General features: G+C 52.0%; 1 protein-coding gene across 4 annotated transcripts in view; it reads left to right on the top strand.

Annotated features, from left to right (window-relative positions):
* Positions 1-17,293, top strand: part of FGD5 (FYVE, RhoGEF and PH domain containing 5) — a 151,503-nt gene that overhangs the window by 14,452 nt on the left and 119,758 nt on the right. Inside the window, exon 1 of one of the 4 annotated variants that reach the window (XM_055260332.2) lies at positions 11,862-11,997. The exons of the other annotated variants lie outside the window; for them this stretch is intronic. Coding sequence (XP_055116307.2) covers positions 11,985-11,997 — 13 coding nt within the window. The 5' untranslated portion in view covers positions 11,862-11,984. Of the gene's footprint in view, positions 1-11,861; positions 11,998-17,293 lie in introns of those variants that run through there. 4 annotated transcript variants of the gene reach the window in all.

Genomic DNA, 17,293 nt, shown 5'->3' with positions numbered 1-17,293 from the left:
CCAGTCTGCCTGGGTTCAGACCCCTGCCCACCATGCAGAAGCCATAGGACTGCAGGCAAAAGACTTAGCCTCCCTGTGCCTCGAATTCCTCATCTCTCAAAGAGGAGACCAAAACTGCATCTCTCTCCAAGGGTTGTTATGAAGATTAAATGAGTTAATATATGTAAAGCACTTACAGCCTGGCACACCATCTCAACTACGATTGTTTCTTTATTGCTATGACTCAGTATTACACAAGTAGTTATAATAAAACATTGGCAACAACCTAAACGTTCAACAATAGGAGAGTTACTAAGTCTAGTATGATTTCTCAATTTCAGTGGATATGATAGTAATTAAGACGGGGTGGTCTTGGTGCAAAGATCAACAAATAGACCCAAGGAACAGAAAGGAAAGTCCAGAACTAGCCCAACATGTATAGAAGTCCCAAATTTATAACAGGGGAGACACAGCAGTACAGTGAGAAAGGGTGTTTTAAATAAATGGTGCTGGATAAATTGGACATTCCCATGGGAATAAAAAGATTCTTGACCCCTTCCTCACACCATACACCTAATTCTGTTCCCATGACCTCTAAGCAGCCATTTCAACTTGACCAGAATATTGGCTCTGTGTATGTTCACTCAGCCCTATGCATTTGAAAAAGGTAACATTATGAGCAAATGTGTAAACTTTTTTTTTTTTTTTTTTTTTTTTGAGACGGAGTCTCGCTCTGTCACCCAGGCTGGAGTGCAGTGGCGCAATCTCGGCTCACTGCAAGCTCCGCCTCCCGGGTTCATGCCATTCTCCTGCCTCAGCCTCTCCGAGTAGCTGGGACTACAGGCGCCCGCCACCATGCCCGGCTAATTTTTTGTATTTTTAGTAGAGACGGGGTTTCACCGTGGTCTTGATCTCCTGACCTTGTGATCCGCCCGCCTCGGCCTCCCAAAGTGCTGGGATTACAAGCGTGAGCCACTGCGCCCGGCCAAATGTGTGAACTTGAAATTATAAAGCCACTTCAAAAGTGTGCACAGACTGACGAGGAAGCCATGGTGAATTTCAGTGGTGTTGATGGCTCCATGTGAATGAAATCTTTGGTTGTGATGGTTGTCCTTTTAGTAAAATGAAGGACATTCCTTTATTTTGAAGTTAACTTACATATCTCATCCAATCCAAGATTATCACGGAGAAGGAAGGTGAATTTTAGGCAACGAGTAGTCAATAAGAAAGTTCCGATTTCCTTTGGAGAAAAAGGAAAACATGTTTTGTTGTCCCCCAACAGTGAGATGGAAAAAAATAACCAAGGGAAAAGTCACCCCACGCTTTCCTCGAGGCCGTGGGCCCCCACCACTGTGGCGCCATGAGGAAGTCGAAGGTTGAGCGAGCAAAACATGTTTTCCTTCTGCAGGACATCTGTAGGAACTGTTGGAATCAATTATTGGAAAACACAAAAATAAAATAAACTCCAGCCCATGGTAAACACTATCGCTTCTTTCTGGGATCAGGAAAACAAAGGGCAGGATGAGGGTCAGCATGGAACAGTGGGCAACCACGGGCAGTAGGAGGCAGGGGCCTGGGCTTCAGGTAGAGCAGGATGAACCTGGAACCTTCCTGAGCCTCAGTTTACCCATCTGCAAATTCATGATCCTGAGTCCACCTCACAGAGTTGAGGGTGAACATGCCATTTCGCTCACTCAATAAACGTGTATTTTGCTCCAAGTCTGTGCCAGGCTGTGAGCAGGGGCCGGGCCAGCTCCATGGCTATGCAACCAGTGCAGCCACACTGGGCCCCACATTGAGGAGGGCGCTGTGCTTGGCTCAGACCCCCACATGCTGCAGTGACCTCTAGAAATTCTTAATTTTTGAAGAAAAGGTATTGCATTTTCATTTCGCACTGGGCCCCACCAATTATATCTCTGATCCTCAGAGTGAGGCAAGAGCCAGTGTTGCTTTTAATTGCTCGTCGGATGCATCTGACCCCACTGGGTTTCCCCCAATGCTTGGAGTAAAGAGGGTGCTGATAAATGGGGGTTAAAATGCAGGTGCAAGGAGAAGCCAGGGGTATGGATACTGCTCTACCACCCACCCAGGTGTGCCTGGCCACAAGGGGACCCCTTCACACCTTTGTAAGTGCTGCGCCTGCCACTGTTTCAGGGAAAATTATCTCGATTTTGGTTGGGAGGGTCTTGAGTTAAAACCAGGTGTGTGGTCACAAATGACCTGGGGTCAGACCTTTCCGCTGCTTGCCAGCTGTGTGTCTAAGCAAGTCTCTGCGCCTCAGTTTCCTCATCTATGAAAAGAGTCATACATGCTCATATACATGACATACATACGTGCAGGGTGCTTATGGTACTGGGAGCACCAGTAGCCCAACCAGCTTGAGGAGGCCCCGAGCTCTCACCTACGCAGACAGGCAGGGAACGTCTGGATCCTGAGGGAGGTGTTTATAGCCAGTGGCAAATCCTCCTCGGGCTTCCAATTTAAGAATTTGACTTGACCCTGGGATGCTGTGCCTGGACAGCGAGGGCTGGCTGCTGCTGCCTGTTTATAGGTGAGACGTGAACAAATGGTATTTATAAAAGGTTAAACATTGGTTAACCAAACTATCAAGTCAGTGAGAAATGGCACGTAGATTAGATCTCCAAACACAAGGTCCACCTGCTGAAAGACATGAAATCCTAATTCACTGCCTACTATGTGCCAGGGGCTTTGTTAACAATGCTCAGTAAAAAAAATCTAACATTGCCGACAGTTACCTGTGTGCCAGGCACCGGGCTAAGGGCTTCAGGGTCACTATCTTATTTCACCTTCCTAGTGGGCATGTGCCATAGGTGCCAGAAAAGCCTCATTTTACAGATGAGGAGAGGGACACCCAGAAGGAACAGGGACTTTCTGGGGGCTCAGGGCTGGTGAGTGGTGGGGCTGGGACTCCATCCCAGTGTCAGAGATCACGCTGTAGGAAATAATCAGCCCCATTCAGTGTGCGGCTCCTGCTGGGGGTAGAAGGTGCTTTCCCCACACCCGCCCCCGCCCATTAGGGACTCCCCTAAGCTGTAGAGGACCAGGCTTCAGCCTGGGGCCCCCCTGCTGGAAGGCAGCTTGGAGGCTGCTCCTGCAGGGACTGTGTGTGTTGACAGCAGCCTCTTCTTGAAGGACAGAGCCCCAGCAGCCACAGGGCAATGGACTGGCGCCCAGAGTAGCCAAGTGTTTTAATGGTGTTCCCAGACTGGCCCTGATTCATTTCTCTAAGTGTCTGGGTTTTGGGTGGGGGGAGATGCACCCCCAGCAATTAATGATGTCAGTGACAGAGGTTCACACTTGCCTCCCATGTCTGTGCACACAAATGCACAAGTGCTCATTAAGCTAATTAATATGGTCTTTCCAGAGTCACTACCTCCCTCACCCTCTGCCACAGGGCTGGCAGAGAGAACGCAGTCTCCACTCTGGAGCTCGAATGGGGAAAATAAATCAGGAGTCGGTCCTGGTGGCTCATCAAAATGCCTCTCTTTAAACCACCACCCTTCCTGGTGCATTGGGGAAGGTGACATTGCTACCTCTGGTCTGCAAAGCCAGCCCACAAGGGAAGGGTCGGCCCTGTGAGGACTGAGCTTCCCGTCCCCAGAATTCAAGGACAGGTGGCTGTCAGAGGTAGGAAGTTGGAGTCAATTGCTTGCCAGGGCCTTCCCAAGCTGCCCCGGCTCCCTAGCTGGGCACAGCAGGGTACGGACAGGCCCTGGCCCTTAGACTGTACCACACATTGAGTGAATGATTAATGGCCGGGTTCTCCTCTGATGGCCTAGTTTGGACTTCAGGCCCTTTGGTGAGAAGGAAGTCCCTGTGTTCCCCCAACCCCAGGCTTTTAACAGGACCTCCAGAGCCTTAACCCCGTTTCTCCAAACGAAGAATCTCATTCAAGCTGCAGGGAATCTCACCTCACTGGGCCTGGGGGCAGGCATCGAAATGTGTATTATACCCAGCCCGGAAGATCCTTCAGATCAGGGAGTTTGGGATCCCCTGCTTTAACCCAAAGGTGTGGAGCTTGGCAGTGACCTTGTCAACTCCTCAGAAAGTCAAATCACCTTGTTTCATTCTCTGTGCATGAGGCCCCTTTCAGCTTGGTGGGAGGGTAAGCAAGAAGGCACAGGTTTACCCTGGGTTTAACCTCAACTCCTCTGGCGTGAACCTTTACTTCTCTCAGTCTCAGTCTCCTCATCTGAAAAACGGGGATAATAATACATCCCTCCAAATGCAATCAGCACCCCAAAAAGTTCCTGGCAATTGTACTTCCTCAAGAAATGTTAGTTCTCTTATACGGCGAACGTTTAATCTTTGCTCCCCACGCCCCCAACTAACTCCTCTTGAGAGATGGTTCCCTGCACTGAGCAGATGTTAGAGTGAGCACTTACTGTGTGCCAGGCTATGTTCTCCGTGCTGGAGGTGGAGCAGCTGCCAGGGAAGATCCAGCCCTGCCCTCCCGGGGTTGGCATTCTAATCGGGGAGACAGCACGCACATACACAGACAAATAAATGGGACAGTTTCAGATAGGAATGAGTGCAGAGAAGGAAGAGAACTAGGTGATGGGATGGCAAGGGACTAGGGAGTGGTGTCAGAGGTGCCTCTGTGAGGGGGGCATTTGAGACCTGAGAAATGAGAGGAGCCAGCCCAGCCATGTGAACATTTAGGAAGGAGTTTTCCAGGGGATGGAAATAACAGGTGCAAAGTCCCTGGGGCTGGAAGGACTGAGCAGGGTCAGGGATGGAGAGGAAGGCCAGTGTGGCTGAAGTGAGTGAAAAGGGGGAGGTGGTGAGAGATGGGGTGTGGAAAGGGGACGTGATGAGGTGGGTGGGGTGCTGGGGCTTAGAGGCTGTGGTAAGGAAGGAGGATGCTATTCCCAAAGCAACTGGTGAGCAGCTGTTGTGGGCAGCCACAATGCTGGGAGCTGTGTTCGTGGCATCCTTACAGCGGCCACTGGAGGTGGGGAAGGGATGGCTGGTAGCTGGTTACGGAGAAGGCTGGGCTCCTGAGTGGTGGCCACATTTGGGTGCAAGCCACAGACTCTCCACCCTCCCCCACCCTCCACAACAACAAATGACTATGTCTCCCCATGACTCAGGTCTCTCCAGGGTTCTCAGGGCAAAGTCCCCCAGAAAAAACACCTTTCAGAGTCCCAAGTCCCTGTCACTCTGCACTGAATCCCAGCAGCACCCATGGCCAGAAGAAAATCTTTTACAATGTGAGAATCCATCCCTCCTCTGCTTCACCTCCTCTGCGGCTCCACATTTTTGTTCAGAGAATGAAACCCAAAGTCCTTGCGCTGTGTGGTCCAGATGAGGGCCAGCCTCTCCACTCCTCTGAGTTCACTTCCATGTTGCCCTCCATCCAATGGGTATAACATCGACTTGCCTTTCCCTTGGAATGGTGGTGAGACTTAGGGGGTGTCCCTTGGGGGATGTGACCCCCACTTGTCGCCTGTATGCCCAGGAGGGGTTGGTGAAGAGGCTCTCAGCCAGGCCTGCCCTCAGAAGGGTTAATGTGGCCTCTTTGTCCCATGGTTGCCATAGGGACAGTTCCTGCCCTTCAGGAAGCAGGGAGAGCAGTTTCCTGTTTTGAAGAAGGCTTGAGGGCTGTTTTCCTCCAGTCCGCCTGCCCAGAGAGGGGCAGGAAGCCTAAGGCCAGCCGCCCCTGCTGCTGGGTGTGTGGCGGAGCCGTGCCCACACCCAGCCAGCCAGGAGGGGCTGTTGTGGAAATGCAGCCTCGGGAAAAAGCCAAACAGGCCAGTGCAAGGAAAAAAAATGGCTGGCCGGAAGAGGGTGGCCGCTTCCTCCACAGACCTTGAATCCCACCCAGTGATAAAAATCCCACCCAGTGATAATAAAAACTCCAAGCTGGTCCTGCCCAGCCTCTGACTCCCCTCCTCCAGAGCTCAGCCCTTCCTTGGAGAGCCGAAGACTGCTGGACCGAGACCTTGAGGCCCCTGCCTACCCCTCTCGCCCAAATGCACTCCCACCCGGCACGCTGGATGCTCCAGCTTCATCAGATTAGGCCCCCATTTTCCATCCCTGCCCCTGTCTGGAATGCCCTTGCCTCTGATGAGAGTGCAGATCAAAGTCCACTTCCTTCTAGAAGCCTTCCAGCATGCATTTGAGCCCGTGCAGCCCCCGTGGGTCAGAAGCATTCATGAATTCAGGTCTCATCTCCTCTTGTGGCAGCCCGGCTCCTGCCTTCCAGGTTTCCCACCTCCAGGTCTCGCGCCTCTGACTCATCCACCACTCCAGCCACCACATAGCTTTCTACCACACAGGTCTGACCATGTCACCCCCTCCCCCAGACTATGGCTCCTCTTCACCTGCAGGGTAAAGTCCAAAATCTTTGGCCCACCATCAGTCAGAGAGCTTTCACATGCATGTCCTGTGCTATGACCAAGAAAATTTCTCACCGTGCCCACCTGCCTTCCTCTTCCATCCCTCCAGGTGCTTGCTCAGGCAGTTTCCCTGTACCTAGTAGGGCCACTCTACTGCTGCACCTGGAAAATGCTGCCTGATCTTTCAGGCCTAGCCCAAATGTCACCTCCTCTCATCTTAGGGGTAAGCTTAATTCGATCCCCTACTTTCAGCTCAGCTGCCCTGCATCACCGTCAGCTGATCCCAGGCCCTTCTCTCTGACCACACCATGAACTCTTTAAGGACAGGGAAGTGAAGAGAGAAGAGAATTAAAATTCGCTGAATCCTCACTTCAACCCAAGAGAAGTTTCATTATGCCCATTTTACAGAGGAGAAAAGTGAGGTGTAGCAAGGTGAAATGACTTGCACAGGGCTACAGAACCAGTACCTGGTGTGGTCGAGAACCTGCTCCTCTCTCAGCCTGAGTGAGCATGGTCAGGGCGGTGGGAGTCTGAGCCAAATTTATCTGATGTCCCCCAGCAACGTGTGCAGCATGGGAAGGGAAGGGCAGCCTTGCTCAGACACTATTTCCCTCCCCCCTCTACCCCCACAACCTCCTGCCCCCCCAGCAGGTGTCTGGCTTAGATTTGTCCTCCCTCGAGCCAGGAAGGCAACTCAATTACTTTTCAGGGGAAGATAAGCCCCAGAGGCTGATGGTGTCACAGCCGTGGCACTGCAGGGTGAGCAGTCTGAGACTGCAGGGACCAAGAGGTCAGCAGCTGAAGAGGCTGCAGGGCCAGGGCAATTTCCTTCTTAATAGCATGCATTTTCTTCTAGGTGACAAAAGGTGGACCTCGTAGAAAATGGGAAACACAGGGGGCCCCTGCCACAGGAGCGGGATGCAAAGGTGGCCAGCACACAGTGGGAAACCAAACCCTAAGGGTCACCCCCTTCTGCGCGGGGGCAGGAAGCAGAGCCCAGGCCACCTCCACACGCTGCTGCTCTGCTCCCGCACTGCCCTCCACTATCCCCAACTCTGCTCATTCCAGCATGCACATGGTGCTCAATAAGTGCTCCTTCCTGATCTTCTCATGCTCTGATTGTGGGGGTTGTGTGCCCCAGTTCCTGGTGAGTTGACTTTGTTTGTGCACATTTATGGTGTACCAACTGTGTACTAGACATCATTTATTAAGCACCCCCCGTATCCCTCTGCCGTACTGAATGCTTTAGATGAATGACCTCATTTACTGAGGAGATACTATTATCATTTCCATTTGATTGGGGGTGGGGAGGAGTGTGCTGAAGTAGGTAAGAAGGCCAGCCCCAGAACCAGGGTCCCATGCCCACCACTTACTAGTTGTGTATTCCTGGGCAAGTGAGTACCTTAGCCTCTGCATTCTGGCAGCCTCATCTGTAACATGGGGGTAGTAACAATGCCTACTGCATGGGTTTGTTAGGAGGATTAAATGAGGTAATATATGCAAAACATATATTGAATGCACAAATATATCAGCATATAGCTCAGCAGATATCAGCTATTATGATTTGCAAATGAGGAAACAGACTTAGTGACTCACCCAAGGTCACGCCCAAGTTAATGTGGTTCCTGACCACCACATCCCACTGCCTGTCTGGGAGGCTTGGTGGTGGGCACTTTCACATGAGCTCACAGAACCTGGGGTGCTTTTTTGTTTCTGGAGAACGTGGCCACATCCAGCTTTGGAGCTGGCTTAAAGGCTTCAGGCCTGTGGGAATAGGGAGCTGGATTTCAGCGATTTGGAGCTGGGGCTGCCATAACCCGAGACGTGTTCAGGGAGGTAGTCAGCCCCAGATTGTCCAAGGATGATAAAAAGATGGGAAACATTTGCTGACTTGGAGAATGGTGCACTACGCATGTGCATGAGTGAGAGGTGTGTGGGATGGAACTTTGTGTGTGGGGAGGGTCCTGGGGTCTTAAAGGGTGCAGTGAGGGGTGACTTTGTTTTCAGAAGCCCCCGGGAAAACTGTCATCACCACCCCAGGAGTCTAAAGGCACCTGAGGGGTGATACCATAATGGGAACACTGGTTGGGAGTCAGGAGGTCTGTTTTCCCCATTAGTGCTCTCATTGGGCTGGTGGTAATTAGATGTTGGGTGGCCTTCCTCAGCTAGCCTGGGAGCTCTGGGAAGCACAGGGTGAGGCTGGGCTGTGAAGCTGGTCAGGCACCTGGCACAAAGTAGGCACTCCATTTTTGCTGAATGAATGAATTGAAGAAAGGAAGGAATGCCCAGGATTCTGGTCAAGATTCTGCCATGGTAATCTTGGGCAAATGTGGTATACAGCAAACAGCATTGGCCCTAGAGACAGACGGACCTGGGTCTGACTCCACCACTGCCTCTGGGTCTTGAGAAAGTGTCTCACCCCTCTGATCCCCAGCTTTCTCACCTGTAAAATGGGGACAATGATAAAAATCACTTTACATTGTCATGAGATATATGGAAAGGGTGGAGCACAGAGCTGATGCTTAGCAGGCATCCACTATCAGCATTTGTTATCACTGTCATTGCTACGACTGCCTGCTGTTAGTGCCACTGTCTCCTCACCTGGCTGATGCACTGGACATCCAAGTTCCTTTGATCCTAAGTTCCCCAGGCTCTGAGGCGGACATCTGGCTGGTCCTTGGATGTGGCAGAACCATGATGATGGTCCCCTTGGCCCCCACTTCCAACGCTTCCGCTAGGTTTTTACCGCGAGGTTGCTGGTAGCTGCTGGCTATTCTGATGTCCAAAGTAGATAGAAAGAGAGGGCAGGATGGAAAGAGCAAAAAGAAAGGGGGAGAGAGGGAAAGCCTGCTCAGATGTCAACCCCGCTGGCACCTGCCTTAGAGGTTTCCGTCTTCCACCTTCCAGGCTCTTCCAGAAAAGCACAGAGAGTCTCTTGCCCACAAAAGGCAAAGCCAAGGACTGCAAGAATTCAGAGTAGTAAATGGGTGAATGGGATGAGAGTCCTGGCTGGACTGTAAGGGCAAGTCACTTCCTCTCTCTGGGCCTCAGTTTTTCCATCTGTGAAATGGGGATATAACTCCCTTATAAAATTCTTGGGACAAAAACATATGTTAAAGGCTCAAGAAAGTAGCGATGATGGTCATCACCCCCACACATCATGTCTTTTGTGGGTATCTGCAGTCATTCCCCCGAATTCAGTGAGTGGCTATGGCTCAGTCCCATAAATTGGCAGTGGGTGTTTGTAAAGCCAACAGTATTTCCTATCCATTTTCTCTTATTAGGAACAGCAAACAAAGGAATAAGCATTTCAACTTCCTAGCCCATCACTCCACACTATTGTGTGGCTTCAGCTACACAAGTTCAGACCTGTGTTTTTCCCAGCTGGCCTTGGTGCTGTGATCTTTTAAAGTAGACGTTGCTTAGCCTCAAATCCCAAATTCAACAGTAGTGGAAAGGGCTTAGCAAAGCCTTGAGGTCTCTTCCTGTCCTCCCTTCTCCTTTGCACGGGCTGACAGCGAAGAGTAACACTGGCAGTGAATTGAATTATCTGAGCCTCCCTCACCTGCTCCTGCCCTGGGGGTTCTAGGGTATTTTGCTTTTATTGCTAATCTCAGAAACAAGATCAGTTTTTAAAAATATATATATTTTCTTTTTGCATCAAATATTGAAGCGATTTATCCATTCACTCATTTGTACCCACATTTAAACACAGATATACCTGCCCACATCTTCTATACCACCAACTCTACCACCTCCCTCAACACCACCTCACTCAACTCCAGCACCTCCATCAACTCAGTCCACCCCCTCACCTGTCCTATCTCCATCACCTCGACTGTCTCAACTGCCTCCACCACCTGCATCACCTCCTTCAACTCCACCTCTACCACCACCATCTCCTTCATCTCCTCCAGTTCCACTCCATCCACATCATCTATCAATTCCACCACCTCCAACTCTTCCACTACCATGGGGTATGTTATTTCCTCCAGTTATGCCTTGATTTCCACAACTACATCCATCACCTTCTCCACCTCCACCACCACCACCTCGACCTCCTCTCCACCACCACTAGTTTCTACTACCACCTCTCCTTCCTTCACCTCCAACACCACCTCCACCTTCTCCGTTTCTGCTACTACCACCTTCACCACCTCTACCACCTCCACCATCACCTCCATCTCCATCCCTGCCACACCTCCATGCATGGACCCATAAAATGTATCAAGAGCCTAAGTAACACCAAATTCAGCCACAGATTTTCTATTCGAGTCACAAGTATTTCTCCACAGAAGCCTGGAGGATTAAGGACTCTGGGGCAGCTCAGAGATGGAAAGGACTTTGAAAGGATCAAATTCAGTTCCTAATTTTACAGCTGGGGAAATCAGATCTGCCTCCAGCACCACCTCTGGACACTCCTCCAGCAGGCCAGGCCTTCTCCCATCTCGGCGAAGTCTTTGTCCCAGCGATTCCCTCTACTGGGAAGGCCTCTCCTCTGGTTGAACCCTCCCCACTGGGGTCCTCTGAGCTTCCACAGGCGCCTGTGCGCTCCCATCCCAGCACGAGCCTCGGGGTAGCAGAACTATCTGCCTGTGTCTGTGTGGACAAGCAAACTGGGAATTCCTGGAGGGTGAAGGCTTGGTCTGAGTCATCTATGTCGCCAGGCAGGTACCTGTGAGGGGCTACGCGGTGTGTGCTGAGTGGATAAGGAAAGGCTTCTCATTAACTGGGTCTCCCTTCCAATGTCACCTCCTCAGGGAGGCCTTCCTTGATCACCCAGTCTCTACTCCGGTGGTTCTCAAACCTGGAGGGTTTGATAAAACACGGGGTTTCTGATTCAGTGAGGCTGGGGAGGGTCCCGAGAATGTGCGGCGCCATCTGAGAGCCATCGCTGAGCTCCATGGCCCTGGTTTCTCTCCCTCGCTTTGAAATGGTGTCTCCAGCGACTTCCTCCCGTCTAAGCTCCATGAGGGCAAGAATTTGGGGCTGTCTTGTTCCGTGCTCAGCGCAGAGGCTGGCACGGCACTGAACGAATGCCCAGAGTTAAAAATAAAGGGATAGATGGTCCGCTGGGCGAAGGAGCCAGGAACACCCCAGAAGCTCAACTCGCTGAGTTCTCGTCCTTCGAACCCCCAGCGCCTCCCGCGGTGCCCATGGCCACGGCCCCTTTAAATGTGCGCAGGGACGCCCCGGCCCTCGCCTCCCTGAATCCCTGACCGAGCAGGGGAAAAAAAAAAATCCCTTCCTCTTCGGGAGCGGAGGAAATGTCTAGGAAGGGGTGGAGGCGCGGCTGCGGCGCAGGCAGAGGCGCAGGCGGAGGCGCGGCTGCCAGAGCGCAGCGCGCCCGGAGCCGGGAGCGGACGCGACGCCCGGCGCTGCCCCAGCCGCCGCCCCCGCGCTCGCGCCCTCTCCTCCTCCCCCGCCCCGCGCCCCCGCCTGGCGGCCCCGCCCCGGAGGCTCGCGCTCCGCGCCCCCACTGTTCTGCGCGCCGCGCGGAGTCCGAGGCGCGCCGGGGCCGGGCGGGCGCCAGGGGGTGCGGGCCCCGCGGGGCGGCCGCGGAGGGAGGCGGTGTGCGGAGTCGCACTGGGACCGGCGGACGGACTGACGCGCCGACGGCGGCCCGGGCCCCGCGCGCTGAAGATGAACAGAGCAGGTAGGAGGCCCGGAGACCTCCGGCGCCGAGGCACGAGCGCGAGGGACCCCGGCCGGGCGCTCCAAGTTGGAGCTCCCGGGGCGCCCGGGACTAGCTGCCCGAAATCCTCCGACCTTCCCGTGCCGCTCGGCCTTGGCCAAAGCATGCGCGGCTCCGGGGTCCCCTCGCCGAGGAGGCTGAGAATCGGGGGCCCCCGTCCGAAGCGCCCTGCCTCAGGGACCTTCTCAGCCTTGGCGAGGCCGCGCCCTGGCCGTGCGCGCCAGTATCCCACTCCCACGGCGGTCCCCGGAATGAGGGTCCCGTCCACAACGGAGAAAGACGCCCCTTTCGCAAAAGCGACTTGGTCGGGCCCCAAAACCTTTGCCCTCCATTCCCCAGCGTCCCGGACCGGTCCTTGCTCACCTCTCAGGGGCCACACCTGACCCACGGGGCCGGTTCCGGAGCTCTCCCCGACTCCGGGACCAGTTCCCAGCCCTCCAGTACTCGGCATACCGGAAGAAGGATCCCTGCTCACTTCTCTCCTCCTAGACCCCGAGGCTTGGAGCTCACTCTCCAGATGAGACTAAAAAGCTCTGAATTAATCCCCACATAGCGCACCCCTCCATCGCAGCGCCCTGGCCGAGGGCCTCCATTGTGCCTCCCCTAGGGGACCCAATGCCAAGGGGACGCTCCTCGCGGCCGCGCTGAGCCGCTCCAGGTTCCCCCACCCCCAGTCCATCGCGTTCCTGCTCTATGAATTTGACTCCCCCAGCTCATCCCTGCAGTTCAGAGATTCCGTGAAATCAAAATGTGTTTGAAATCGCAGGGATCCCTCCAGAGTAGTGCCATTTAACGGATTTAGAAAGTGAGACTCGGAGTTGGGTGGTGCATGGAACCCAGTCCTCGGGATTCCCAACTCCATCTAAGGGGAGGGCAGAAAGTTCCCTTAAGATGAGAGTTTGCAAGGGAACAGTCCCAGCTAACTTCATCTGCGTGCCAAGGAGCAATCACCGCTCTATTTTCTTTTTCTCACAGAATTTAGTAGAAGGCAGCCCGTTCCCCGACCAACACCCTTGTCCAAAGCCATACTCCAAAACACACATCCCTAAAGAAACAGGAAGCCACCATTTTGGCTGTCTTGGAACCATATCCTGCTGATCTGTGTGTGTGTGTGTGTGTGTGTGTGTGTGTGTAGGATTTTTTCTTTAAAAAATCTTTTTAATGAAAAAAAGTCATTGTTTTAGCAGTGAGGTGCAGGCTGCGCGTTCAGACAGTCTGGGAGTGTGGCAGCCACCTTCCGTGTCCAGGCCCTGTTATTGCTGGGCATACAGGCACCTGGACAGTTAGTGAGTGTGGGTCATAGAATTGGGGAGCAGGATCGGGGGTGCCACTTTGCGGGAATGGAAGGGGCTGAAACAGAGGCCCGGAGCCCAGCCAGCCACTGCTTAGAAAGGGGGTTGCCTCCTGCCTGTGCTGGCGTGGCTGAACAGAGCCAGGCTAGCTTTTTCCTACACTCCTAATAAAACTCGCTTTATAACAATGGTGAGAGCGTTTCCAGTTTTCCCACGTTTTCCTGCATGAGGCTTGGGCAGACCCTCCCTTCTCTGAGAATCTGGGGGATGGAGTGAGTCGGAATAAACTTAGAGGCAGGTTTGGTCCCAGGAAATCTTAGCTGTTGTCACTCTTGGGTTCAGCCTTCCTGTAATTTGTCTCCAGTGTAAACCTGGTTCCTTTTTCAATGTGATGGTAATGATACCAGCCTCACATTCAGACCGTGCACCATGGTCTGAATTTCCTGATCACGTGGCATGGTGGTTCACAGACTACATAGGACTGAATCTCAGAACCATCATATGCTTAGTTATGTGACCTTAAGCAGGTTATTCAACCTCTCTACACCTGTTTATCTGAAAAATGGGGTTGGTAAGATTAAATAGACTAAAACTTGTAAGGTGCCTAGAAAGAACAGTGTCTGTAGCAGAGCAACCAGTAAATACCAGCTAATATTTATTGGGTACTTACCAGCTAATATTTATTGGGTACTTGGTATTGCTTTTAGGTGTTTTACTTCTATCAGTTTATTTAGTTTTCACAGTCACCTTATGAGGTGAGTACCATTGCCATCCCCATTTTATAGATGGGAAAATTGAGGTGCAGAGATTTTACGGTCACTGGCTTATTGAAGGGCTGAGACAAGATTGAAACACAGACTGTCCAGCCTGAGAGCCTGCTTTTTTTATCCAGTGCCTAACATGTAGTAGGGTGTAGGAAATGTTTGCCAGTCGGCTATTAGGCATCATGTCTGTTATTTTCCTGAACTTCTCAACGGCCTTATGAAAAAAAAGGGAGTGTTTCATCATTTTACCAAAAAGGAAACTGAGGCTCAGAGAGGCAAAATGATGTGCCCAAGATCACAGAGCTGACGTATAGCAGAGATGGGATGGGAGCCCAGCCTTCCTGAGCCTGAGCATGCTCTTCCCACACTGTCCTGTGCTGTCTTCCTGGTAGTGCCCTGTCGTGGATCACTGGACCAGCCTAACAGCAGCCTAATTAGAAATCATCAGGCTTGGCTTGGACATTCCAGCAGGCACCCAGGAATGAAAGTTAAATTAAGATGTAATTGGAAGGTGAAATTGGAAGATAATTACTCTTGCAACATATGGTTATGAGAGGTCCAGGGGGAATATAGTGAACTGCAGCTGAAACAGACTTTGTAACTGAAGATGGGATGTCAGAGGATGTCTTAAGAAGAGCCAGGAGTTTAGAAGGCTGTGGTCGCCCAGAGCAAACCAGACTGACTGACTGGTCCCATCCCCTCACTCTACAGATGGGGAAGCTGAGGCCCGGAAAGGGGAAGGGACTTGCCCAAGATCACACCTCCAGTTAAGGCAGAGCCAGGTGTGAAGATCAGGGCTCCTGGCTCCCCATCCAGTGCTCCTCCCAATACCCCTGCTAATTGAACTTCTACGTAGCCGACAAGGGAGCAGCAAGCACGAACATGTGAGTGACAGATATTTAATTAAAATATAGAGAGAAAATATAAACTGGTACCAGGGGGCTGGCTGAGGATGATTTCTATCACTAGAAGCTGTTAAAAATCTCTTCCTCCTGTCAATGCGATTCCCCCACCCCCTAGTTAACTCCTGCCATCTTGGCTGAAAGGGTGTTTGGAGTTTGAGTCATCCTCAGGCATAGCAAATTGCCAGGAGCCCCTGGGCATTAATAACTCAGTATGAGGAGGGACCGACCCCCAGGCTCCGTGATACAAGGAGGGAGAAGGTTCACACCATAGCCTTCTCCAGAGGAACTCAGGAGAGCCCAGAAGGTCCACCAGCTACATCCATGCTGGGTTCTGGACAGCGAATCCAGAGAAGGAAACCGCAGCTCTGATTTAGCCTATAGTTTCGCCCTACCATACCCTAAAGCTCAGCATACCCTAAAGTTCCCTGGAATGCTCTATCCAGGTGGAGCCTATTTTTTAATTGTGAAAATCCTCCTGTCCTTCAACCTGCACTCAATGCTCTCTCTGAGTCTTCTCTAGGCAGAATTGCCCTTAGACCTAGATAACATGATGCTGAGGTCAGGAGCTCCATCTGGCTCCCTTTTGTGATGCAGGTGAATAGGAGGGGGCAGAGCTGGATGCTCTCATACTCTTGATTTGTTTGCACCCTCCTCATCTCTGCTGCCTGGGGCCCCCAGAGCTCCCTCCTTGGCCCTGCCCTCTTCTCTGTCTACACTCATGCCTCTGGTGATCTCAACGGGCTCCTGCCTTAAATTCCATCTCTATGATGGTGACCTCCAGCCAGACTTCTCTTCAGAAGCCAGAGCCTGCTTGACATCTCCAGCTGCTTGACATCTCCACCAGAGTGTGTAGTAGGTGACTGTGAATGGAGTTTGACCCGTGCAAATTGAAATTCTGGATTTCCCTCCCCAGCACCTGCAGTCTTTCCTGTTCCAGTTGGCAGAAACTTCACCTTTCTAGTTGCACAGACTCAAAACCTTGCTGTCGTTCTTGACTTTTCTCTTTCTTTTACACCCCACATTCACATGGTCAGCAGATCCCTTCAGCTCTCCTTTCCTGTTCAGAATCTGACCTCTTTTCACCTCAGCCTGGTCCAAGCCTCCATCATCTCTGCTTGGATAATTGCAGGAGTCTCCTCACTAGTCTCCCTGCTTCCTTCCTCACCATTTCAGTTTATTTCAACACATTAGCCAGAATGTGCATGTCCATCTGCTCAAAACCCTGCAGTGGCTTCCCACGTCACTCCGAGTCAAAGCCCTGCATAATCCGCACCCTCCTATGATTCCTCTAGCCTCATCTGCTTCTCCTGCTCGATCACTCGCTCCCCTCTGGCTATGCTGGCCTCTTCGCTGTTTCTTGGATGCCAAGTGAGTCCTAGCTTTCCTCACCACTTTCATGTCTTTGCTCACATGTCCTCTCAGTGAAGTCTATGCTGGTCACTCCATCTAAAATTGCAGAAAGAAAATACTCTCATCATTTTGCCTAGACTTTATCATCATCTAGCATATGATATGTGATGTACTTACCCTTTCTCTTGCATGTCTCCCACTACCTCTCAGTACAAGGTCCTTGAGTCTGGGGGCTTTGTCAAACACTGATGCATCTAAAGAATCTAGATTAGGGCCTGGCACATAGTTGCTACTCAATAAATATGTATTGAGTGGAATTAGACTAAGAGAAATTGAATGGGAGCAAATTAAAGCTAGTTGTTCACTTTCTGGTCAGTTAGTAGTTCTGAGCCCTGGACCCAGCCTTACATACATTTTTAAACTGCCCAGCTGTTTCTGGTCACCCTGGTGTTAGTTTCCCTGCATTTTACCCTTCTCTGCTTCACCAGATGCTGGGACCTCTGAGTCTCCATCATAGAGGAAACACTCTGTGGCAAAAAGGGGATGGCAGAGGGTCAGATGACAACACTAGAAAGCAGGAAACGCAGGTTCTACCAGGGCCCTGCTCTGGACTCGCTGGGTAGCCCCACACCAGCCACTCACCCTCTCTGTGCCCCAGTTTCCTCATCCTTCAGTGAGGGTCAGATGAAGCTTTTCTGCTTTTGGCTTGCCTTGATCTCAGAAGGGATGTGGCTGAAGCACTCTGTGCCTGGGGCTGGGAGCACAGGACAGGCGCTGAGTGTTTGCTATTCCCAGAGGCTCCTGTGGGGAGGTCATTTTCTTGCAGGATCATGCCTCAGACACCCACCATAACCTTTCCCTAGGAGACAGTGCCTGCAGATCAATAGCTTGATTGGATGAAGGATTGGGTGGGAGGGGGGTGATATAGCCAAGGTGATGGTCATTT

The sequence above is a fragment of the Symphalangus syndactylus genome, chromosome 21, assembly GCF_028878055.3.
Source record: "Symphalangus syndactylus isolate Jambi chromosome 21, NHGRI_mSymSyn1-v2.1_pri, whole genome shotgun sequence".
Classification (NCBI taxonomy): domain Eukaryota; kingdom Metazoa; phylum Chordata; class Mammalia; order Primates; family Hylobatidae; genus Symphalangus; species Symphalangus syndactylus.
This window is presented reverse-complemented; position numbering and strand designations above follow the sequence as displayed.